The sequence below is a fragment of the Dermacentor silvarum genome, chromosome 5 (genome assembly GCF_013339745.2).
Source record: "Dermacentor silvarum isolate Dsil-2018 chromosome 5, BIME_Dsil_1.4, whole genome shotgun sequence".
Taxonomy (NCBI): Eukaryota; Metazoa; Arthropoda; class Arachnida; order Ixodida; family Ixodidae; genus Dermacentor; species Dermacentor silvarum.
This window is the reverse complement of record NC_051158.1, coordinates 7,125,851-7,150,407: the sequence shown is the minus strand read 5'-3', so window position 1 is coordinate 7,150,407 and position 24,557 is coordinate 7,125,851. Positions and strand designations below refer to the sequence as shown.

Sequence of the window (24,557 nt, the reverse complement as noted above, 5' to 3'; positions counted from 1 at the left end):
ATGTGCCTTTTATGAACACAATTGTTTACTTGAATTTTGCGAAAATCTTTATATTATTATTGTAATTCAGAGCGGTGTATAATTTTGTGTGCCTTCATGACCGAACAGATGCTGTTCACAGAATTTTGAATGCATAGTCGTAAATATCGCATTTATTTATGATTTTCTAATTCTGGTAATTAGACTGATGGTTTAAACAAAAAAACATACTCCCAGCTGTAAGTAGCATTTATCTGTGTTAAGCAACACAGTTTCCACGTTAGGGAGCTTTCGAAGCAGGGGTACCAAAGGTTAAGTTGCACCCTACCAGCCAGCTGCACAAAAGAACACTGAAGGCGTACAAAGGAGTTTGGGTTTTTTGGGTACATAAAGCCATTGGGGGTTGCTATTGCTAAAACTTCCTATTCCAACGTAGTATTTATACAAGATTGCCCGTGGCAAAACAACAAAAAATAAGTCTCTAGGTTTGGGCATTGCAAACAGACAAGCATGATCATGCGGTGCCAATTTGCCTGCAAAGCAATACACTCGTGCTCAGCGTGAAAACAACTGAAATTTTATTATGCTTTGTCAGCAAAGACGATGTCAAAACCGTCGCCTCCCAGGTCACATGCCTGCTACGTGCAAATATGTCGGCAGCAACGCTAAGTCTCGGATCTCCGTGAAATGTAAAATGCGATACTGCCACGAGAAATGTGCCACTCAACGAGAAATGAAAGGGAGAGATAGAAAACGTTGTGGAGATCACATGTACAGTGCTAAGCGATTCAAACAATAATCGGCCCGCATGGTGGCCGGCAGCTTTGCACTGCCCCACTGATGATCGCTTGATGGACAATAAAGCATCATTGAATGGCAATTGCAAGCACCTCTGCTGCTCAGGAGGTCATGGGTGTTGTTCACTTACATTTACGGCCATTGTCACACACATGACAGTGCAATCTGGGCTTGGAGAGTAATGAAAGGGCTTTTGGGAGACGGTTTACGTGAGCTTGGAAAAAATCTAAAAACGGAGACAGTACAGAGAGTCCTTCAAAGTGTGGGAGGATCGACGAAGCATCTGCTTCGAAAAGTGGCCGAGGAACATGAATAGATGCGCAGCTAGAGTTTTAGACATTACTAAAATGTCCATTCAGGGGAGAAAGAAGAAATCTGGAAACTAAGCACTGCAGTAACCACGCCAGTGTCAGTTGTGCGTCCAAGTCCTAATTGACGCCGAGGTCATAAGCCCGCTTCGGGGCTCCGACGAGTGCTGCGTTGCACGCTGTCCTGAACTCGGCATTGATTCATGCCTCGCCCATACTACATTGCACACGAATACAGTAACTGTGCACAAGCTCTGCCTCCATAGCTTTCGCTTCATACATGATTGCCCAAAAAAGTCTGCGAGTAGTTGACATGGCCACCACGTCTGCGCCATCGAGCGCGCAGTTAGTGCGCAGTTAACGCCCGAAACATTGTGTGGCGTCTTAAATTTCTTATTGCCGTTATACATTGGTAGGTAGCTGTGCCACAGGAATGTCTGAATAATCACGCAGGTCCGAAAGATCCGGTGTCTTGGCAGTTGGTCTGCAACTGTATTAGCAATTTGGGTACCATAATATATATTTTGAGGCTCATGAGAGCAATACTGATACCGAGTCAGATCCCAAATTTTCAATTTTGCTATAGCAAAAGAATAATCCATTGAATATAACCAACCGAACATTTAATTGCTTATTTCTTTATATCTGATAATTATATCTGTGTTCGTTATAACAAGGTTTCACTTTATAATGAACATACACCACGTGGCAACCCAAGCTAATAATAAAAAAGACTATAATGAAGTAAATATAAACATTTTCTCAACAATATTCAACAAGTAACAAATGTTATAACGAATGTCAGATATAATGAAGGTATATTCATGCCAGATGCAACTGTTATACAGAATTACAAACAGAACTCGGTGCTATGGCAAGGGGTGAAAAAAGCACATCAATGCTTGCGCTTCTTTCTTCATCCCTTGTCTTAGTGCCGAGTTTTGTTTGTAACCATGCATCCAACCAAACTAGCCCAGTCTTAATCTTACATAGAAGCTTGACTGTATATAGATTTGAGAGGCAGCACAAAGGTCAATTTGCTCGCTGCTGCAGCCGCGCTTCCTCACTCCAGCGTTTTGACAGCAAGTGCGCCCGGTCGTCAAGCGAGATGTGTTCATGTTTGCTTGTGCGCGCGTGAAGCCATGCTTGTTAATCTAGTTAGTAAGCGAATGTTTACAAGTTTATACGGCCGATAAAACTACTATCCATACTTTGCATAGCTGTCTACTAGCTTCCACCTCTTTGGGTAGGTTTCTGGAAGAGGCAGAAATGAATTGCATAATAAATACCGAAGTTCAGGTAGCTAGTTTAACAGATTCAAAACTAACTTCTCCCTTATTCACTCTAGGGCGCATTCTGAGACAAGCACTGTGCGCTCCAAGCGCTATTTAAAAAAGTGTTTGTACTAAAGAAAAAAAAATTACATAAGTGGTACAACATGTACAGTATAGCACAGAAAGCATAGTGAAAAAATTTCTCACCTTGTATTAGTAAGCTAAAACCTGGAATGGTGTGCCCATACTTGCTAAGTTCGGACAAATCAAATCTGGAAGACTTTTGACCAGGGGGGAGGTGTGTTGGTCGGGTGCTTAACAGCGCAACGCCAAATCCCCTAAGAAAATCGCGGCGGGTCTTCAAGATTTATTCAGAGTATGTTTGGTTGTAGCGAATTACATTTCTTTTGACATTTTCCGAGGAAGACATTTCGCAGCGTCTCATCACACATAGATGAGCGGAACTGTGTTCTAGTCTTTTTCACGATGCTAAATTGCCGCTCACGCTCTGCATTGCTCTGTGGTATACCTAGCATCACTCAGCGTCACTTACATTGAGGGCTACTTTAAAGAATACTTGGAAGATACTTTTCACGCTCGTACTCTTTGCTTTAAGCCACGACTGACAGTAGGCCTACGCAACACCAAAGTGGCTGACACCAAGGAGAACGATGGAGAGTCTAGTGTTGCTAGTTGCGGAACACGGCATTCGCTCGCTAGCTGCAAGGCATTGAAGAAGGAGCGGAAGCACCGCGAAAGCAGTGTTTGATTGCCAATAACTCCGCTTCTACGGAACGCACTGAAGCACTTTTTGCGGCAAAGTATTTCTCAAATAGGCTATTTTAACTTCAAATGTCTTTCTCCATTTGCTGAATGAGACTAAGGCCACTGGGGCACCCAAGAACCCCATCAGCATAAAGAGCGGCGCTGCGGTTAACGAAATAACGCATGCAGGGTTTCCCTACTTTTTTCTTAACAATGCTATGCGCCATGAACTTCCAACTGGATTGGATTGGGTTGCATGGATTTTGTTTCCAATGCGGCCAGACAAAGTGCTGGATATGAATGAAAATGGGGAACAACTGCAATTTCCGGGAGATTTTCCTACCAACCGTACAACCAGAAGAAATGGTCGAAATCCGGGAGTCTCCCAGATAATCCAGGAGATTCGGCAGGTATGTATTCTTGAACAATCACTTTCACGGATGTGATCACTTTCCAAGAGATTTCGCATGACTTGACACCTGAGGCATTGGCATTGGTGGGCAACAGCAGTCCTGGCACTATGCAAGAGACGCTATGCAAGAAACGCTGTTGCTTATAGACGCCGATGCATCCTGTACTGAGCCAAATGATCTTGAGATATCAGCCAAGTGATGGCTAGCAAGAGTGATCGTATCCTCGAAAGTGATAGATTCAGAACACCGCCCCAGCATGACAATGCAGATGCACAGAATTTTCTTGATCACATGTGGAGTGGAGGTGTGGGCCATGCTTTATTCCTCGCACTCTGGTAGCTACAAAGGCAGAAACACTGCGACTTCGGCCACTAGTAGCTTTGTCAACTGAGGCACAGAACTACCGTAAGCACAGGAGTCGAATAGAAACCGCTGGTACCTCTCATGACAACTGCAAAAGTGCACAGCACTTCCGACTACTGAAATTCGTGCCACGCTAACGCTGTCTCACACATTTTTCCCACATTGACAGCAGCAGACCCTGTCAGAAATGCAGCTACTTTGTACTGCATGAGCTGGCCAGTGCGCCTTGCTCTTTCCAGAGGTGTCCAAAACTTGCAAAACAGGGTGAAAGTTCAGAAGCAGCATCCCTGCTAAATCACTCTGGCGCACATTAAAGTTCGAAACGCTGTTCAGGCTTTTAAGAACAACAATAATTTTGTCTTCGAAGAACAACAGCCATCACTGTGAGGACTAGTTGCAGTCGCAAGGAGTCATTCTTTCCAACACCTTAAATGTGTGGACCACACACACTTGAGAAAGACTGGAGGAGCTAGTGTGCTAAGTTTGTAAGATTGCAAAGGAGCAACGCAGCTCCTCTCAAAGCCTCTTTTTGGTGCTGGTGGGGTTTCAGGTAAAGTACCGCAATGTCACTGAGATCACGAGCACTGTGCGGAGGTCGCATACGGTTCTTGTCAGGCGAGGGCAAAGGTCAGTTCTTCACGAGTAGCAGGTCAGATGCCATCAAAGTTTCGGCATGCAAGAGACACTTCACCATGAGCCACTCAGCCAACGCTGCGTGTTGCAGTCGTCATGAATACCGCGCACACAAACGCACACAGACACACACGCCGTTGAAGTGTAGTGCTCCAGACAAGAAGAGGAACTTGAAGGATGGTGACACAAATGAAGAGAAGTTGTCAGATGTCGCTGTTGCACCCGCTCAGGTTCACAATGCTGGGGTCGAAGGGCTGCCCCTTGAACGGCGAACCGTCCTTGTCCCAAGCTTCGCGAAGCAGGTTCTCCACTTTCTGGACAGACGCGACGTACAAAATTCAGGTGTCAGCAAAAAGCAGGTGAGAAAATTAAATTGCCGTATTTATGCAAACGCAAGAGCATGAAGCCTGCCTATATGTGCAGAATTATAGGGTTACTAGCGACATAAATGTGAGCACCCATGTTGGTGGTGCCATCTTGTGGTGCAGAGTTTAAACAGGGGACGATACAGAGCTACTATTGGCATGACCAATCATGTTCTACTTAGCTAATGAAATAAAGCATCGGCAGCAACATAATCACAAACATGCAGTATTTTATTTTTAAAGCAAAGCTTTCCTTGCGTCTTTCACACACTTTGTGGTGGCTGTCTGGCCTAAGTAGGCACAAGCCATCTACCACACTACCCACCGGTCTCGGAGACACTTGATTGTGCTAAGTTTAGTGCGCAATCATTCATGTCGTGGTTTTTTGTAAGAGAACTGACTGACCGTCTCAAAGCATCGGAACAAGTAAGCCACTAACTGTAAGCATTATGATAATGGAAAGACGATCATTGCCATTGCTACCAAAACGCAACACAGCAAACATCGATAGTGCCTTTTTCAAAGTGGTCGCATGTTGCAATACTCAGTGCTGCAGCACTGGAATTCAATTTACTTGCAGTGCCATGTCCTAAAGTTCTAAAGCGTTTAACTTTCTTTGTGAACTAACCACAATGTTATTGTGTCTGTCTAACCATTTTCGAGGGCCGATCGCGAAGCCAGTGCAGCCTAACACAGCGGTAATAACCGCAGGTAGTACTGGTGGTGCCGATAGTACGGTACCACTGTGAATAAAAGGAGTTTTCTCGCATTCTTCCCTCATTACACCTAGCATTTTGAGACGCTGTGCTTCTGGTCAACAACGTAAACACTGTCATTTGAGAGGCTGCTGCGCCTGCGAGTTACAGGCGAATGCACTGGGCTTATCGAATTGGTCCTTGAGGAAGTGCCACTCTAAGTACCGGCTGGCTCTTGCGTACGGGTAAGGCACGATGGTAAGGCGAGCGCCACCCATAACACACAGTGCAACACAGTGCCACAAATAGCCACCTGCCAAGGCATGCTAAATGTTTTCTTGGATAGCAGCTGAGGTCAGTTCATCATAATTTCTTTTTTCCTCATAACCACGGGACAGCACAGAGTTCCCTACAAAAATCAATAAAAGGAAGCTGCAAGTGCAGTGGGCCAGCCAGCATAGGAATAATAGGTAGTACAAATGGATTTGCATAAACCTCGTCCTTTTACTTTTAACGGCTTTTGACTTTGCAAGTCGATCATTTTCAACAACATATTATTGCGTTCACAAGAACGTTTCAAGCAACAAACATGAAGATCAGACAAATCCATGTACTAACCATCACTCCCATGGTAGCTATACGATGGCGGCACCAGTGTTCCGTCTGGTAATGTTTGTAGGAAACGCTATGCTGGACAGTACTGGCAAAGCCAATTTGTATATTCAAATGTACGTAAACAATGTGACTGAAAGAGATAATAAAAGAAGAAAAGGGGTCACTGAACCTCTTCCTGGGGAGTCTTGCGTCCAGCCTGCTTGAGCAGGTTGTTGTACGTCAGCTCCTGGATTTTGGCCTGGGACTCTGGGTCCAGGTCCTCGAAGGGCTTGGTCGGGTCGATGGCACGAATGTTGATCTTGGGCTCGTTCACGAGCAGTCGGTCCCACCACAACTCGGTGGCCTTCTCCAGGTTCACCTGGAATCGGACCAGGCACTTGTGTATGTACAGTGAACCCTCGTTGTGATGAAGTCGTAAGGACAAGAGGTTGATAAATGGTATTTTGATAAAAGCAGGGAGCTCGTAAAATGGACAGCCTTTTGCAAAAACACACGGACTACTCCGTGGTTTCATCACTTATGTTATTCGGCTGCATGGTGCAGTTCGCTTGGCGCTCCCGACAATACAGACCTCTTGACGGCGAGTATGCGAGTTTCTTTCATTCCCAAAGGCGTTGTTTGACAGATTATTTGTCAATAAGTATAATAGAACTTTGTTGATTCTTTGTTTTGTACGATTTCGCGGCACCAACGTTCGCAATCAATGACACAAGAAATGACCCAATACAATAACGGTTCTTTTTTAACTATTAATACTTTCCCGGAAAACACAATCTTTCAGCATCAGCGTTCAATTCATCATCAAAGTGAGATTGCATCATACATTTTCTGGCCGCTATATCCCATGTCAACAAACAAAGCTGTGAGGCAAGCGTGATCGAGACCAGCAGGCGTCCACTATTGCAGCTTCCCTGCGGTATTGGCCTGCCCGTGTCATTGGCGGCATACATTCAGTTTCCTTTTCTGGTACCAGCAAATCTTGCAGGTCCTGGCACATCGCATACTCATATGAGAGGTACAATAGTCCACTACAGGTGGCGCCTCTAAGAGGCGATTTTTCATTTTTGTCATTTTCTCGCTTACTAAAGCTCTGTTCTTGCTAAGAAGCACGGAGTACACAAGTCGGCAAAGAAAAAAAATTCACATCCTTCCACACCCCGAGGAGGAGGCAGAGACAGGAACGAATCTATGGGACTTTTTACGAAATTTAAATTTTCAATGTTGGCAGATGTGCAAAATGTACACAGTGACAGTAGGCGTTATGCAGTTAATAGGAAATATAGATGTATATTGTGAGAATTTGAAGCACAGTTGGGTGCAGTAAGCTTCAGCATAACTTCGCACTACACTCACCAGTACGTGGTCGCCGGGCACCAGAGTCCAGATGGACTCGTCGAGTTTGATGCGGGAGTGCAGGTCGTCGTCTACGTGCACCGCCCACGTCTTTGTCGCGAGGTCCAGCAGCTCCACCTTGAGGTGGTTGGTGTTGATGGTCACTCGGACCTGGTTTCGTGATGTCACGTCGGGGCCAACCTTAAGAGGAGCACGAGCATTGGAGTTGGGACACGAAATTATGACGGGAGACTGTGGGCAGGGCAGTCGTACAATGAAAATCGTGTTTTTTCTTTATATGAATTTATTGTATGATTTGGTATAGCTTCTCTAAGAAAAGACATTATGGCTACTTGCCATCCTCTCAACATTGATTAAAGAGAGAAGCTTTTTTTTTTACATTTTTGCCCGTTAATGTGGTGGTCGGGCTTTCACCCCTGATACAAGGATGCCGATGCAAAGGGCGTGTTGCAAGCTGCATAACGTGTTCATTGCCAAACGCATGTGCCATTGTGCTGTGTGTCTTAATAAATTGCACAATAACACCACGCTACCTAAATATTTTCACTGCAAAAAATACACACCTTCATGCACATCATTTTTTTATTAAAGTGAATAACTTTCTAGAAGCTTTTGGCTATTCGTTTATATTATTGACAATCGTCATTGATGGTTTCTGCACAATTGTTTATAGACCAGTTCACTGTAGTAATATAATCACAACAAATTTTTCTTTATCTTGACATTTCCATTGAGTAAATCAATGTTGATGCTTTTGAATATACAGAGTCTTCAAAGTTAAAATAATGCTAACTTTAATAAAAATGCAAAGCTAGCTACGCGAATTCTACTTGCACAGGCGGTTTGTGTGCTTTGGCAGAAACCATTTTAACTAACAATTAGAGTCATCTAATGCAAGCACTTATAAGTAACTTTCCTGCAATCATAATTATGGTAATATTCTTATATTCAAAATGTTAAGACAATTGTATACGTATGAAGATAAATTCACTTTGTTCGTCCTGGAATGCTTGTTTCAACAAATTCACACGTCACAACGAGGGCTTGACATTGTCGAGATCCATGCCCCTGAATACGAAATTAGCTAACCGAGTGTCAAATTTGATGATGAATGGCTCGGAAGAGAAGTGCTCTACGAGCAACAAACAAAGTGGAGTTGTCTTTAAATTTATTTGTCTTACTGACATTTCGAATATAACCAGGTACCATAATCGTAATAGCAGAAAAGTAATTATTTGTTTCATCACTACATCTTTTTGTTGCGAAATCTGTGTCCACGAGAGTGCTTAAACCACCTGTGCATGCAGATTATGAATAGAGAGTGAAGCGTATTTATTACCATTAATTTAACTTTGAATACCCTGTATGCGATGCTTGGATGATACTTGAGCAGTAACACTTTCATTTTTGCACATAACTTGCGATATTCTAAACAATTATTTCCGTTTTGTGCCCGCAGTTCAAAAGCCAACTATCATTATCTTGAGACGTGTCCCGCTTTTCTGTTCTCAAGTTCCATACCTTGACTCGGACGTCGAGGTCTCGAATGCTCTGACTCCAGCAGTAGTTGTCACGCATGGCACCATTGTAGCTCTCGGGATGGCTCTGAAACTTGGCCTGCACACTGAAGATGCACTGCAAATGCTTTACACGTCCCTTACAAACTTGCAGTAGAATAAGACATTGCACAAAGAGTAATAAGGGTTACTACGCACCTTTGCCATAAACAATAATACAGGTCACTACGCACCTTCGCCATATAAAGTAATACGGGTCACTACGCACCTTCGCCATATAGAATAATACGGGTCACTACATACCTTTGCCATATATGTCGTTTGGCTGTGTACTGCAGTACCTGCGGTGCTCCTGACAATGAAAACCTCTGGATCGTGTGTACGAGGGCTCTTTTCATTCTCGAGGGCATTGAAACTTATTGCACGCTGAAGGAATTTCTTTAAAACTGCTTTAAGTAGACTTGTTGTTGCAAGCAACACAGCCCGTACATTTCTGACAAAGAGTGCACCTCAAACAGCAGACAGAGTGCTTAAAGGAGAATTGGCATGACGCTTTTGCCCTGGCATCTTATTAGGTTCAATGAAGGTCCTAATTGTCTAAACCTTAAGAACAGTACTGGCAAGCGCTGGTTCACCGTAAATAATTTACTATGATACAGTCAACTCCCGTTCATTCAACTGTTCACTTAATTTGAAAGCAGTTAAATGTCTTGGCGAGAAACCATACACTGCTATGAGGCAAAACTCGTCGAATTTCGAACTAAAAAGCATGTTGCTTCGGTTATTTAGATCCCCAATGAACCTTCTTCCTCACGCCCCCTTAGGTGTGCAGTGGTTACGATAAGCTTGAAAACGCAAGAAATTCATCAGATGATGCTGCCTTTCCCTAGGTGTCACACTCTTTCATATACAGTATAGACCACTTATATAACGTAACCGCTTATAGTGCAGGACCGGATATAATACGGTCTTTTCAGAGTCCTGTTAATTTTACCATAGCACTCTATGTATGCGCGTATCGCTTATAGTGAAGTTGCAGGGGACGAAATACCGGTTACAGTGCGGCTGCCGGGGAGTACGGAAGTCAGCTGAGACGGCGAACGCTCCCCTCAAACGGGCACCGGAATTATTCGTGCACCATAGCACGATGCACGAACGGTGCGAGTCGTGAAATATCGCGGTGCGCTTGCGCGCCGCGAGCAAGGGCCACGAAACTGCCCACGCCAGGCAACGCTCGCTTCCCGATAACGGTAGTAAACGAAACTTCAGGCAGCGGGCGGCGCCGGCACGGCCGGCGCACGCAAAGACCATGGAAGGTGAGGGAGGAGGGCGGCAAAGAAGCAGATTTGGCCTCCGCAACTCCGCCGCTTTGGTGGCTCCCCGCACCCTCCCTCTCCACTCCCTCGTAGCTCCCTCACCTTCGACTGTCCCCGTGCGTGCCCGCTGCCGTGCCGACGCCAGCTCCCTGAAGTTTCGTTTTGTGCCGTTATCGGGAAGCGGGCGTTTGCCGGCGTGGGCAGTTTTGTTGGCAGGACTGGGGGACAGCGCCGCTGCTTCCCTCTGCACCGCAGCGTGCAAGGTCAACACGTGACTAGAAAGTCGAGGAATCGTAAAGGAGAAGGGTTCACTGCCATGTTCTACACGTGGCTACGGTAGTGTGGCTGAGACGTCGGCACGTACACGCATGTTCTGGTGCAACGCAGAATCGGCAGCCTTGCCATTTGAGAGATGGTGAAATCTCCGCCGCGTTTTTTTAAAATATATACTGTACTTTCAGATTTTCTGTTTTGTTTGTTTTTTATTTTCTGTTCTTTGTGTAACACAAGTGCACCAATACTAAGGCCTACAGCTGTTCTTGGACACTTTCAGAAATAAATGAAATGAAATGAAAAAGTTGAATTCTACTGATCCCAGAAAGAAGCTTGATTTAGGGCCATAAGTTACAAAAACTGCAGAAAATCGGTTTAGGTTAAAAACAAGATTGAAGCATAAAGTTTATAAATCCATAATTCTGCACCCAAAACAGATATGCTTATAGCAGTCCTGTTAACTGCATGTTAGAGCATCTGAAGTGGATAAATGTGATATAAACTTTTGTAGCTTAGGTTATACTGTTACAGTGTTAACGAGGGTTTCACAAAAATCCTGGGCTCACTATAATTGCGCCAGACTGCATACGAAATCATACGTGATCACAACTTACGGATCATAGTCAGGATCACCATTCTCGTCGCCTGCTTTTGGGGCGCTAACGCTAGGGCCATCCGCTTTGTCGTCTTTGGTGGGCTCGACGTTGTCAGCGTCTCCCTTCTGCGAGCACTGGGACTTCGACTTTGCAGCGGCGGCGATTGTCTCCACCGGTTCGGCTGCCACACTCTCACTCGTAGTTGATTCAACCGTATCGTCCGAGGTAGTAGTCTCGACTTCAACCTCGGTCCCTATTTGGAGCAACTCTGCAAATGAAGACCAAGAGAAGCACAGTGATTGTCACATAGCCAACACCAATCGCAACAAAAATTTTACTTTAGCCTAAGTTATTTTAGTCATTTGATACATACTTGTGGACTGCGATGTGGTCCAAGCAGTACAGGTATGTGAAGCTTACAAATAAGAGCAAAATACAACAACAAATATGACACCAATGCTCTGTATATGAGAAAATAAGCAAAGTTTTAACCTATATGTGCTGTTGAACCTCAATATAACAAGATATAATGAATTATCGGATATAAGAAAGCAAATCTAAATGTTGATTATATTAATGCGTAACACGTATGTGCTTATAACGAATATCGGATGTAACAAAAGTATAAATGTGTTGGATGCAACTTCGTTATAACAGTGTCAAACTATGACAGGTAAGGCTCAGTTACAATTAAGATATTGTGCTTATGGTGAAGAAGCAAATAAAGTTTAGACTGTTCTCCTTCCTTCGTGATTCAAGGTTTTCGCTACTGTTAGCAGTGAAAGGGAAAAATTGTCATCCGACCGAATGTCGCACGAAGCTGCAAAGGACACTGTTAGCAGTCATGAGCTCAATCAGTGAATCGGCAAGTTTAGACTTATAAAACATGCCTCACAGCATTTCTTTGCGTCGCTCCAATTTTCTCTATATTCTTACGTAGAAGTGAAGACAAAAGAGAACGTCAACCACTCGCAAGACTACGGAAACTCAACACAGCCTGGCTGTGCTCTATTCCGTCTCCGTTAACGCTCTCTCTGTGTAAATACATCCTGTAAATGTTTTGTTATGCGTAACACTCTGTGAAGGTGCTGTAGGTACTGGTCTTCACCACAGAGTTCTGCAGCAGACGCCACATCCAGCTTTTGACCATGCCTCCTCGGGAAAGACACCTCACCTACAGCTACACCATTGGCTACCCAGTACTTGCTGCCCTTTCTCATCCACATGACCCCGGCAGATTTTACGGTGTAAATGGGGTTGATGAAGAATGGCTGAGCATGTACAAACGTGTTGGCAAGGTGACTTTAGTATGTTAACTTTAGTATAAGCACCCCGAATAGGTTATAAATGAGCAGTGTGTACTATCGAGCTGCAGGGATGACAATTGTGAAATTTTTTTTATCAACAGCTTTTAAACAGCACCTAAGTAGCTGCAGATGATTTTTGGTTAGCAAGTAAGACACGAATCCGAGAACATAGATTCTGTAACATGGGACATTCTCCAACCTACCTGCAGAATCTAGCAGGAGTGTGTGCACATTATTTTTTGCATGTAGCTTTTTTACTGCCACTGTGCGACCTTTCAGCTCATAGCCGGTGTCTGTGTGGTCATTCAGGTCCCTCTTGCTTCTGCGTATTGCATGTCTGCCTTTCCGTACCATAAGTTCCTACTAATTTGTTCAAATTCTTATAACTTAATGTGGCCTCTGAGATCTACAGTGTGCCTCGAGTGCTGCCCGATCTCGGAGGTCATGCCCTGGCAGAGCCCCAAGTTTTCGATATTCTGGGTTCTGCATCATTTAAGGCGAGCGGTAATGGCTACACTTTCAGTTAGCTTCAGTGATAAAAACTTACATTTCTGCTAGCTTTTCCAAATGCATCCACGCTTATTTAATAAAATGTAAAATTTACACAAGGGAGGCAGCTCTCTATCTAATATCTGAAGCTAGGCTTTATCACGGGGTCCAGAATTTGGCTGCAGCTGGCCCTTAACACCTCGAAAGATCAAGAGCTGCAAAACACTTGTCTGCACGTGCACGTAGTATTATGTCGGCCAACACACCACCCACCTATTTTAAATAATCTCAAAGGGGTCCTGGCACTGCTCGCGCTTGGCGAAAAAAAATAGTCCGCGGATAGCATAAGCTGCTGGGAACATCTCGGCCGAGTTTTGCAGTCGTACGTGGTGCGTGGAGCGCGAAGTCATCTTTTTCTCAAATGCTCTCTTTTCAACAGAAGCCACGTTCCTCACTCTTTTCTGGACGCTTTATTTCGTCACAAGGCACCTGGGAAACGCAGCTGCTATTGGCCAATAGCTGACATCAATCAAGAAGCGCATTTGGATCTGTTTGGATCAGTGCGCTTGTTTCTACTGTTAATGTGTATATTTACTGACGAAGTTTAATGAACAGGCTGAAGTAAGCCATCATCTGCTTTCGATTTTTGATAATAATTACGTACTTCCGGAAGAAGCCTACTATAGTCTGCTCTTGCTCGGCCATGGGTGCTCGTGTAACAATTAAGCTTTGGCCACCCTGCTTATCGGTGTCGTAGCGGTCGGGTCCCGCTAATTTCGACTAACTTTGAACGCTCAACTAGCCTCGAACCATGCAAAACTTGAGGTCAAACTACACGCACCTTTGACAGCACGCGCTCACTCCTGGCTGCTACTGGTTAGACACCTTGGCAGACTTATTGATAACGCTTCAAAATGCGAAAATGTGACTCGTATCCGTCGGTCAAGCTAGTGAAAGACAAAGCCGGTCCGCAGCACATTAGCACGGTCAGACTGGAGCACTGAGTGCAAGCATGCACTCAAGCCCTGTCGTGAACAATGAAGATGCTGCGCACATGCACTACAGTTCCATGTAGCTGCGATTTGCTACGTAGCATAGATACCACGGCCGCTACGGGTTGCTGCGACGAGTCCACTGGCTAAGCGCACTGCGGCTTGCCGAGGACAACCGCGTTTGGCTTACATTTGGCGCATCGCAGGTGCCAAAATTGGAAGTAGTGGCGTCTACGTTAAGATCCAAAATCAAACTTGAACTGTGACCCATGGTGATGTTCAGTAGGCGGAGTGTTGTGGGCACACCCCACTCCGCCGTAGCCTTCGCAGTGCAAATCATTGAAGAAGGAGTGGAAGCACTGCGAATGCTGTGTTTGATTGCCAATAACTCCGCTCCTGCTGAACGCATTGAAGCACATATACTTTGTGGGGCAAATTATTTCTGAAAGAGCCTATTTTAACTTCAAATGCATACCTCCACTTCGATAAAAAGTGGTTCAGGGCCCCTTTAAAGGAGTGCACACACATATTTTCGTAGTTGTAAAAACTGTATTGCATGCTTCTCACATGTAATGCAATACTTGGCAAGTGTGAAGGCTGGGAGACACTTATAAGATATTTGAATTAGATGCCAAGGCTGGGCTCGAAATGCCACACCTTATATCACTAATGTCATCATGATGTCATGACATAGAGCAAAATTTACTAACATTGTGCAGCAAAAAGGCTAGGTATGATGGTGTTGCTCATAAAGCAGTAAACAAGAGCAGAGCAGATGTTCCTACAGGCTGCGCTTGCTTGTGCCAGCTGCAACAATCGCACGAACAGAACAAGACAATGTACTGCACCAATGTACCAGTGCACCCACTTTATAATAACTGAAACCAAAAGCAATTAGTGAACCCGTGTACATTACAGTAAATAACTTAAGCTTTTTGGGCATTGGCTTAGAATAAAAAGCTGGTTTAGAATCAATAAATTACAGCATTTGCCCTGGAAGCATCTTTACATGGCTGCAAATGTGGCATCACGATCAACTTGGCTTTATTTTGATTGATTACATAGCCCCTTCTGTGACACAGACAGAGTGGGTTTGCTCTTGTGTTTCTGGAAAAAGCAGCCAAGGACAAGCTCAATTTGTTGACTATACCGTAAAATTCCGAGCAAGCGCCCCCACCCGTGCAAGAGCCCCCCCCTAAATTCACTGCCAATTTCGAATTTCCGCGCCGTTCCGGGAAAGCGCCCCCCCCCCCCCCGCTTCCGCACCAACAACACTGGCCTGCCACATCCAGTTCACGAAAATAATGGCAAATCGCACCGATGCGCATTGGGGCGCCCCGATGAGCCATTTATCGAATCATAGTCGTACCCGCGCGCCCCAGTGGGCACACGAGTGCAGGACAAGCTCAGTTTGTTGACTATACTTATTTTCTTGCAATTTTCATTTCCTCGTACAATGACACTTTTACTTTGTTTTATTTTCTTGTGCTACAGCAATATTCAGCTTTACATTTTCAATAAATGGTTCAACAAAAATGCTTAAAGCATTGCCTACAAAAAGAAAATTACGGAAACTATTAGAAACTTTTGCACACCAACTGTAGTTTCAGTATAGACTACCTGAATGTTTTCCTTACCTCAGAAAATTTCTTTGGTTGCATTTAGTTGTTTTGTTGATGTTCATTCAGTTGATGTTGAGTCGGTTGTTTTCTCTTACATTGTTTTCATTTGCATTTTTTCTGAATGCTTGCTCTACACACCTCCACTAACTGCCTGATCTGCCAAGCAAGCGCATTATGCGTAGGTGAATTAGCATATTATATGTATGTAAGTATCCAAATTAATAACACTGCATTGCGTTGTACACTGTCTTTCATAAAGGTTGTCGCAGTAAAAAAACAAGTTGGTCATTTCCGGCCAGATTTCAGAATAATAGCTTGGTACGAAAGGAGTTTAAGTCCACAATACTATAGTCCCAGCCTTATCCAATGCTGATAAATGAGTAGATTTATGCACGAACCTTCAGGCTGGGTTATGACCGGGGCAGGAGGGCTTGCCTTCTTTTGCGCCTCATTTGCAAGCTTGTTGTACGACTCGAAAGCCTGTAAAGATGGGCAAGTTAGGCACAAGTGTATTGCACTAAACTTGTGTACTGCAGCATAAATGTATTGCACTAAAGCACTCTAAAAAAAAAGTTCACACCCTTTGGAGCTTGAATTATCCCCACACAGTAATCACCACCCTTCTGGTGCGCATATCCTTTCCTTAAGCGTTGGCACTTGCAACTTTCCTGTCTAGAACACCATGTCAAACTAATACATGCATACCGTTTACAGCCTGAAAGTACTGGGCGCACATTAAAGAAAGGAAAGGCAGGCAGGATGGATGATAATTATTGTTTGGGCACCAGATAAGCCCTGAAGGGAGCAAGTTTCTCTCACAGTGCATTCCTCGGACAATCACTTTCAGGCATACACTGTATTTATTCGAACATAGACAGAGTTTTTTTCTTCGGAAAATGTGACTCAACATAAGCTATCAACCTATCATTATCATTCTATATTTATGTCCACTGCAGGACGAAGGCCTCTCCCTGCGATCTCCAATTACCCCTGTCTTGCGCTAACTGATTCCAACTTGCGCCTGCAAATTTCCTAATTTCATCATCCCACCTAATTTTATACCGTCCTCAACTGCGCTTCCCTTCGCTTGGCACCCTTAACTCTAATGGTCCACCGGCTATCTACCCTACACATTACATGGCCTGCCCAGCTGCATTTTTTTTCTTCTAATGTCAACTAGAATATTCACTATCCCCGTTCGCTCTCTGATCTACACCGCTCTCTTCCTGTCTCTCAACGTCACGCCCAGCATTTTTCATTCCATTGCTCTTTGCATGGTCCTTAACTTATACTCGAGCTTCTTGTTAAACTCCAAGTTTCTGTGGGCAATTATTAAACACTGTATTAAGCATTCGTAGTGTTTTTGCTGGACTCTAGGCAGTTTCTCGCAGCGCACACGTTCGTGTTACGCCTTGCGTACCCCACCCTATACATCGACCTATATTCATGACCAAGGAATCTCCACCTATATTTGTGATCAAAGCTAGCAAGGTACCGCGCTATCGAAGTTCCTCCATCGTGACCCCATCAAGTCAGTCTAGAGATTATCCAGACTAGTTAAGAAATACTGCAGATGCAACGCACTTGACAGCACCGAGGACGTCATTGTTTGGTGTGCCAAGGGCACCTGAGGCAATTCTCCAGCAGTTCCAACGAGGATGCCGCTTGTGGCACCTACTAGGAAGGTTTAGAAGCCAAGCTTACGGTAAATAAAGGTGTGTCATGTTAAAAAAAGTTTTTCTAAGGAGATATGGGCCCACCTATATTCGAACAATAGTTTTTTTTAAATTTAACGGTGAGTTCAATATACAGGGGTCGACCTATATTCAGGTTAATACGATAGTCACTCTATCCGCTCACTTATTAGACATATTTTCAAGGCCCGAGGGCATCACAGGAAGGAGTGGGCAGTTACAAATGCCTTGCAGTGAAAAGATAATGGCAATATTACTTCGAAAGGGTGGCTGCTTTGGCTGGTTGGTGAACCACTGCTTCAGACAAGGAAAATCCGTTTTAGCATGCAAAACGAGGAAAGAAAGAAATAAAAAATACAACAGGACAGAGTGTGAGTGTCCTGATGCCTACTCCCTTCCTTCCCCGTTTTGCGCACTAAAAAGGAATTTTGCTTGTCTGAAGCGACATTACTTTATGGTGAGCCATCGGCGTTAAAGCGACGATAACGAAGTGGCGCCTAAGCACGCAGCTCCACGGGCCGCGCGCTCGAGCCAGAGCTCGAACAAGGAACGAGCGGGCCAGCAGCATTCGGTGATTTTGTCTGCGTTCGACCGACGAGTAGTAAAGAATGTGGTAGATCATAAACCAAACGTCTTCCCACAACTTCCTTTACACTATTAACTAATAACTTAACGACTGGTAGTTTTGAAGCTCTTGATGTCGATGATATCGGGGTTCGAGGCAAGTAGGCGGTTCCATCGAGTTCTGGTCTTAAAGCTGAAACAGTTCTTATGCATATTAATTCAGCAGTCCGCCGCGGTGGCCTACCAGGTATGGTGTTGTGTTGCTAAGCACGAGGTCGCGGGATCAAATCCTGGCTGCAGCAGCCACATTTCGATGAGGCAAAAAGCAAAAACACCCATGTCCCTTACATTGGGGGCACGTTAAGGATCCCCTGGGTGGTCAAAATTAACCCGAAGTCCTCCACTACAGCGTGCCTCATAAACAAATTGAGGTTTTGGCACGTAAAACCCCAGAATTCAATTCAAAGCAAAATGGCACCAACTATCAAGTCACGGTACAGTGCAATGATGTACATGTGAGAGGAGAAACACGAACACTTTATACAACTGGAATTACATTCATAGATATTGTGGTGCAGAGCCTGGTGCAGCGAAAACTCAGGTAAGGCAAGGCGAATGAAATGGTCTTTGTGAATGAAACACTGACACAAATTATTTTGCTAGAATAGAATGAGTAGTGCGATTCTGAACGGATTCAAGGGCCGCAATGAGTGTTGTGTGGCTTATCCGGTGCACGTTCACTGGATAAATCAGTGGACAGGGCCCGTGTCATGCCAATGACGATGTCACACTGGTCGTTATGTCACACATAAGTGAAGAAGTATGTATCCTGAAAGTGGTTGATCGAGAATACGACGGCATAATTGCAGACCCATCAAACACATTCCAAATAAAAAAACAAGCTGTGTCTATATTGTTTTATGCGAGATGAGAGATCTGTTAGTTGAAAGACGGTTCCAAAGGTAACTGGCTTAAATTTAACTATAGTGAAAGAATTTGCGTAATCCGCAATCTAGCCCTTTCTTTTATAAAGGTTTAACCGTAGCTAAATGATTCAGTAAAGAATTAAAGACAAACTTTCTACCATCTGAATCTAGGCTTTTTACTGTGGTACATATAATGTAAAATTTTGTTGCAGTAGTGATAGCAAGTGCGTAAGACAACCCTCGATTATCTTGTTGCACGCACATTTTATTTGATTTGAAACATTAAATCCTCGCACACCCTTGCATTTGTGTGTTGTATATAGCAACAAAATCCCAGAGTTGCGTTTTTCTTTCCTTTTCCTACGTTTTGATATGCACATAACAACTCAGAATATACTTACAGCTCTCACTATGCGCCTTGCGACGCCTGGAGAAAATCCAAGCTTGTCGGATGGAGAGGACTTGATTCTGTAGAAGTCAGTACTGCACAACAAATACAATCAACGAAAGAACCCAAATGAGATCTGTTGTGCACTGAAACATCAATCTACTAATTTGAATGCCGAGTTACATGAGCAAGCTCACTACCAGGAGTACATGCCCTTTATTATAATGACTTAGTTGAGCAGGGTAGAGCAGTTATTTCTGCTGAAGACTAGCCTTTGTATTAAGAGGCTATATATTGTTCACCAACATTAATACCCATGCTCCACAGGCATTGCTTAATTAACTGTTTAATGCCATTAATGTAGTACTGCATTGGACATACTTAATGGCATTAAAACTTAATGCAACTTGAAGCACAAAGCGTTCTTACAGCACATTTGGTTGACATGCATACTCTCGCAACCAATGTTCGCAGTTATGGCTGCAGGCAAAACATACATTTCTGAAGCAAGCTATTTAACATAAAGCATGTCTATTAATATATTTAGTGTTCTTTTGTCAACTTCATCCTGCTATATATATATTAGGATTGTCAAACCTATTGCGTTCACTGCATCTCTTGTAATTGCAATGCTTATGTCATTAACCTTAAAAGTATGGCATGGTTATAGGCGGCTCAGCTTAAAGGTAAATTCATATTCAATTAGGACATTTAACTTATTTGGGACCCATATATGTGAGTGCTTGTCTTTTAGGGTGCTAGTGCTAAGCAAAATCCAACTACTTGGAACATATGAATATTATCTCACATATGTAATTAATCACATGTAACATAATGCATGCGTCCAGTAATTATCCTTCAGACCATTTGTTTCAATTTTATTTCACCCATTTCTTCACTCAGCCAAGCAGTTATCGATCGCAATGGCATGGTTCCTTAAAAATCTTCGGCGACTTCACCAAGGCCACCTTTTCAACATGTATTAACTCTGCTACAATACGGCAACCTTAGTTGGCATACGAAACCTGCAATACATTCTTGGATACTGTTTCTGCAAAACTTAAAAAACTGATTTATAATTATCTTTTCTAGTCACATGTTAATTACTGCCAACTTGTCTGGGGTACAACTACATTCTCAAATCTACAAAAAACTTATGTTATGCAGAAATGATACCTAGGCCATGTGTACATGCTGATTTTAATGCAACTGCAGGTTTTTTTCATAGAGCACATGTAATTATCATGGCTCATAATTTATACCACTATTGTTTGAGTACTAGATTTAAATATTAAGTGAGATATAACATACATAACCTAGGTAAACTGGCACACTTAGAAAAAAATGAGCACTGTCATGCTACCAGACATGGAGATTATCGGAACGCTGTTGCACCCCGCTAGACCTCTGGCAAGGGCCGCCTATTTTATTCTTTACCATCACTGTTAAACCATTATCAATCTACTAATTTTGATTTATTTATTTGTTCCACTGCTAAACTTAGATCTATGTTTGCAGAAGAAGAAAACTGATTTTACTTAACCTGGCATTTAATTAAATTTTTTTAACCATTGTGTTATACTTATGTTCTGCACTGATCAAGTGTTTACATTTGTTTATTGACTGTTTTACATTGCCGATGGCCAAACGCCACTCATTACATGGGGTTGCGGACTCGTCAAGGCTATTTTTCCGTTGTCCTCCAAATGTAATGTACCTGGTGGAGATAAAAGATTTGATTTGAGTTTAAATACCACGTAGACACCGGTCCACCATGCGCCAGTAACTAGTACAAAGAAACCCCATAGGTAACGATGCGAGAATACATAAAAATTAGGTACGTCGTCTGCAATCCAGTAAATCACGAGACACGGCAGCAGACGATCTAACGCACGTGGTCGCGCGAGATCTCGCGAGCCAGTACGGCGCCAATCGTCGTCTGCAACACCGTAGTCTGCACTGTAAACAAAGCCGCGGTGGTCAAGCAGTGATGAAAGATCGCGTTTATCGGGTCACAAACAGAGTGCGTAGACTATTCGTAAGGTGTCCCAATTACTAGTTTACCTTGCAGCAAAAGATGAAATCGGATCTGCATCGAAAGCAACCAGTCGATTACGAACGCTGCTTCAGTGGATCCAACACCATAGCGATGTTACATTTCAGTACCGCCATCCCACACAGCTGTCATTCCGTTTCGCTAGCATGCTGTTAGCGGATGTGCTCACTGAACGCAATGTCTTTAATACAAGCTGTTTGCCAATTTCAATTACTTCGATGCGGATCGGCGCAGCCTTCGACCGCGCGCCGTAACCGGCCGACTCCAGCAGCGGGTGTGTAACAGCTCGCTTACTCACCGGCGATAGAGGAAATCGAAGATGGCATCCAGGAACGGATATATTTGGCCTTCGTTGGACAAGATGCCCATCAGGGCAGCGTCATAAATGCCCCGGCGGGAGGCATCCATGGCTCGTCTGCTTTTTTCAATCGAACGCCATTAATACCGGAAGTGCCAAAAGAGCAGCGGGAGCTTGTTGTCGACTATCTCCGCACTTCCCACCTTGGCGCTAACGTCGCTTTTAGATTCGTTTCGATTGTTTTACCAATGAGGCATTGGTTTTACGAACAAAAATAAACTACACCCATATTGTGTTCTAAACTCGTAGTTGAAATATTACGTGTCACTTTTATTATTCTTGGTGGATTTTAGCTACCTTTGTGAGAAAGTAAACGCGCGGCCTTTGAGATTAAAAAGGGCTGCAGTGTTGCAATAACTTTTAGTAGATGTCTCGAAGGCTATGTATTATGCGAAAGCTGAAGCACATTTGCAGCGTTATGAAGAATAACAGCGCTTAAATGTTTATATTCGCTTGCATTTATTTTTCTGTCTCATTCACTGTCATTAACAAGCCGTCGCTGCAATTCACAGCCGTTTCTATACTTTTTTTCTTAGTGTTGATACTATATCTACTCCAATGGAGCCATCGACACTTGTCTGTCCATATGCAAAACAACATCGCTCATGTGATTGGCAGAACACACAAGCCCCCGTGATCCGCTCGCTCTCGGAAGCCGTAAAAGAAGCGGGTGAGAGACGAAGTGTCATTATCATCACAATCTGCGCGCGTGATTTCGAACGGACGTTGCGTGTTGTGGTGCCCCTGCGTGCAGCCATTCTATTCCAGCGTTCTGTGCATCTTTTAAAACACGCTTTACTTGTGGCTTTCGATCAGGCTAAGCGATATGTCGAATGCTAAACGACCGCGAACTGATGAAGATGCAGAGGCCGACGCGAAGGACTCGAAACGAGTTCTCGTCTATCGCAACGGAAACAACAGCGAATGGCAGGTAGGACGTCTCAGTAATAATCGATATGGAATTGTTTGGATTAGTTATATGTCACAGTGTACAGACATCTGGGCACTGACATGACATTTTCGACTGGCTAGTTGTGGACCCTCTAAAGGCAACTCCGGCGGTGTTTCTTTTCTTATTTACCATATTAGGATGTGGTCATTTTCAAATGGCATTGACAGTCCTGTCACCGGTAGGGTGGTTCAAGTTGCCTAGAAACTGATCAGTAATTTTAAATAATCGCTGAACGATGTACCGGTACCTAAAAGGGTAGCTGATTCGTGTGACGTCATGATGAGTCGATGACGTCAGATCCTACACCACCGTAATGTAAACACGCAGTACACGTGGCGATGACACCAAGAAAGCGAAGCTAATGATGTCTCCTGGCGACACGGGCAGTTTTTACAGCTCTTTCGAACTAGACAGCGACTGATTTCAGCCACAGTATGAGCGCTGAAGTATCGACGTTTTGCTTATGACCAGCAGCTGATCGACTTGCCAAAGCTCAACGCATTGTGCTTCGGCAAGACGAAGAGAAGCACCCGTTATCACGTCTGTCAAAGCGATGATTGTCGGCTGTCATCTCGTAGAAAAAAGGGGCCAGCATTGTTGTGTCTGGGCGAAGTGGCGGTGTAGTCTCTGACGTCACAAACACAGGCGGGCCAGTAAAGAAAGTCATACATTTGTGAGCATGAGTCTTTAACACGCAACCAATCTTAAGTTCATTTTCAGGATAACTAAGTGACTTGCAGCCATATCGATCGGCCCAGATAATCAGAGTGTAAGAGAGAACGTATATTAAAAAATTATTGAAGGGGTTGAGACACCAAATTTTGAAGCTATAACAAGGCTGCTGTAGGCTTCTTCTGTATGCAAGGATACTCAACGTGAAGTGTTGGACACAGCATACGTTTGAAATATATTTTAATTCGCTTCCAAAGTGTGCCTAAATGCTCGTTATCGCGATCGAGACCCATCGCTAGCGCGATTGACACCCACGTCACTGTGTTGGAAGCGTAACGAAAGTTTTAGTGACGTCATACCGCATTAGAGTGACGTACAATGAGCGGTGACCCGCAGCAGCAGGCAAGGCCAGAGAGCCTCGAGTCGAGTGTAGTGAGCCGCATCGAACGCAGACGTAGAGTCGGGATCGGAGCTGCTGCAGCTAGCGATGAAAACTGTTCGGCGTAGTTTTGTTTACCTACGCTGGTACAGAACGTGTGTGCGAGAGCAGACGATGCAGCAGTGCGTGCGTCACAGCTTTGTGGACCCACGTGACCAAGCTTCCTAGACAGTGACGTCACTGCACTCGGCGCCCAGAAACAGAAATCGAAAATCGTTCACATAAAGAATGCGAAATTATTTACCGAGAATATATGAATCTTCGAGCGTGTATCGTGCTTCCTGGAGCAATAAGAAACGTTTGAAACAAAGAACGCGCAAGCCACTAATTTGATGTCTCAACCCCTGTAAGGTCAGTGGACATCGATAAATCGTCGGAGTTGCCCTTTAAGGAGTGCTGACATGACATTCTGGACTAATCATCTTTTGTGGTAAATGAAAGGACGTCCTAGACCTCGCGGTAAATGAAAGACCTAGGCAAAATCTAGCATCTCCCGGTGCCATGCCTCTCGAGAGCACTCCCGGTGGCTCCGCTTCTTTTGACAAAGGCTGCACGTTGTATGCGCGCGTACGTCGTCTAGTGATTTGTGAACGCCATGCATCACCTTATCGTGTGTGAAGGTGTTCACCGTCCCGACTTCCCTGGACAAGCTGCTCGAGATGATCGGCGCCAAGTTCGGCCTTCAAGCGAAGCGGCTTTTCACCAAGAATGGCGGCGAGGTTAGAAGCGTCGACGAGCTGAGGCAAGTGTTCAGATGCCACTCGCGTTCACCCTATGCGAGCGCCTACGTGAATAATTCAGAGCGTTGCAAAGCCTGCAGTCTATACGGAGATAC

General features: G+C 44.2%; 1 protein-coding gene across 1 annotated transcript; it reads right to left on the bottom strand.

The window, feature by feature from the left end:
- Positions 1-557: 557 nt before the first annotated feature.
- On the bottom strand, positions 558-21,736 carry LOC119452854 (nudC domain-containing protein 3). The gene is made up of 8 exons (XM_037714806.2): positions 21,600-21,736; positions 19,259-19,340; positions 16,072-16,153; positions 11,282-11,531; positions 9,083-9,185; positions 7,562-7,741; positions 6,378-6,566; positions 558-4,847 (listed from the first exon to the last, which is right to left on the bottom strand). The coding sequence occupies exons 1-8, from the start codon at positions 21,707-21,709 to the stop codon at positions 4,737-4,739; spliced, it is 1,107 nt and encodes a 368-aa protein (XP_037570734.1). The 5' UTR covers positions 21,710-21,736; the 3' UTR covers positions 558-4,736.
- Positions 21,737-24,557: the final 2,821 nt, after the last annotated feature.

Bases quoted from the DNA above. Each gene is read 5' to 3' on its own strand.
- LOC119452854 (XM_037714806.2), bottom strand. From the start codon at position 21,709: ATGGATGCCTCCCGCCGGGGCATTTATGACGCTGCCCTGATGGGCATC. The intron at 19,341-21,599 runs GTGAGTAAGCGA...TTTGTTGTGCAG, and splicing joins TTCGATTTCCTCTATCGCCG to TACTGACTTCTACAGAATCA. The intron at 6,567-7,561 runs GTGAGTGTAGTG...GTCCGATTCCAG, and splicing joins TGCCCGGCGACCACGTACTG to GTGAACCTGGAGAAGGCCAC.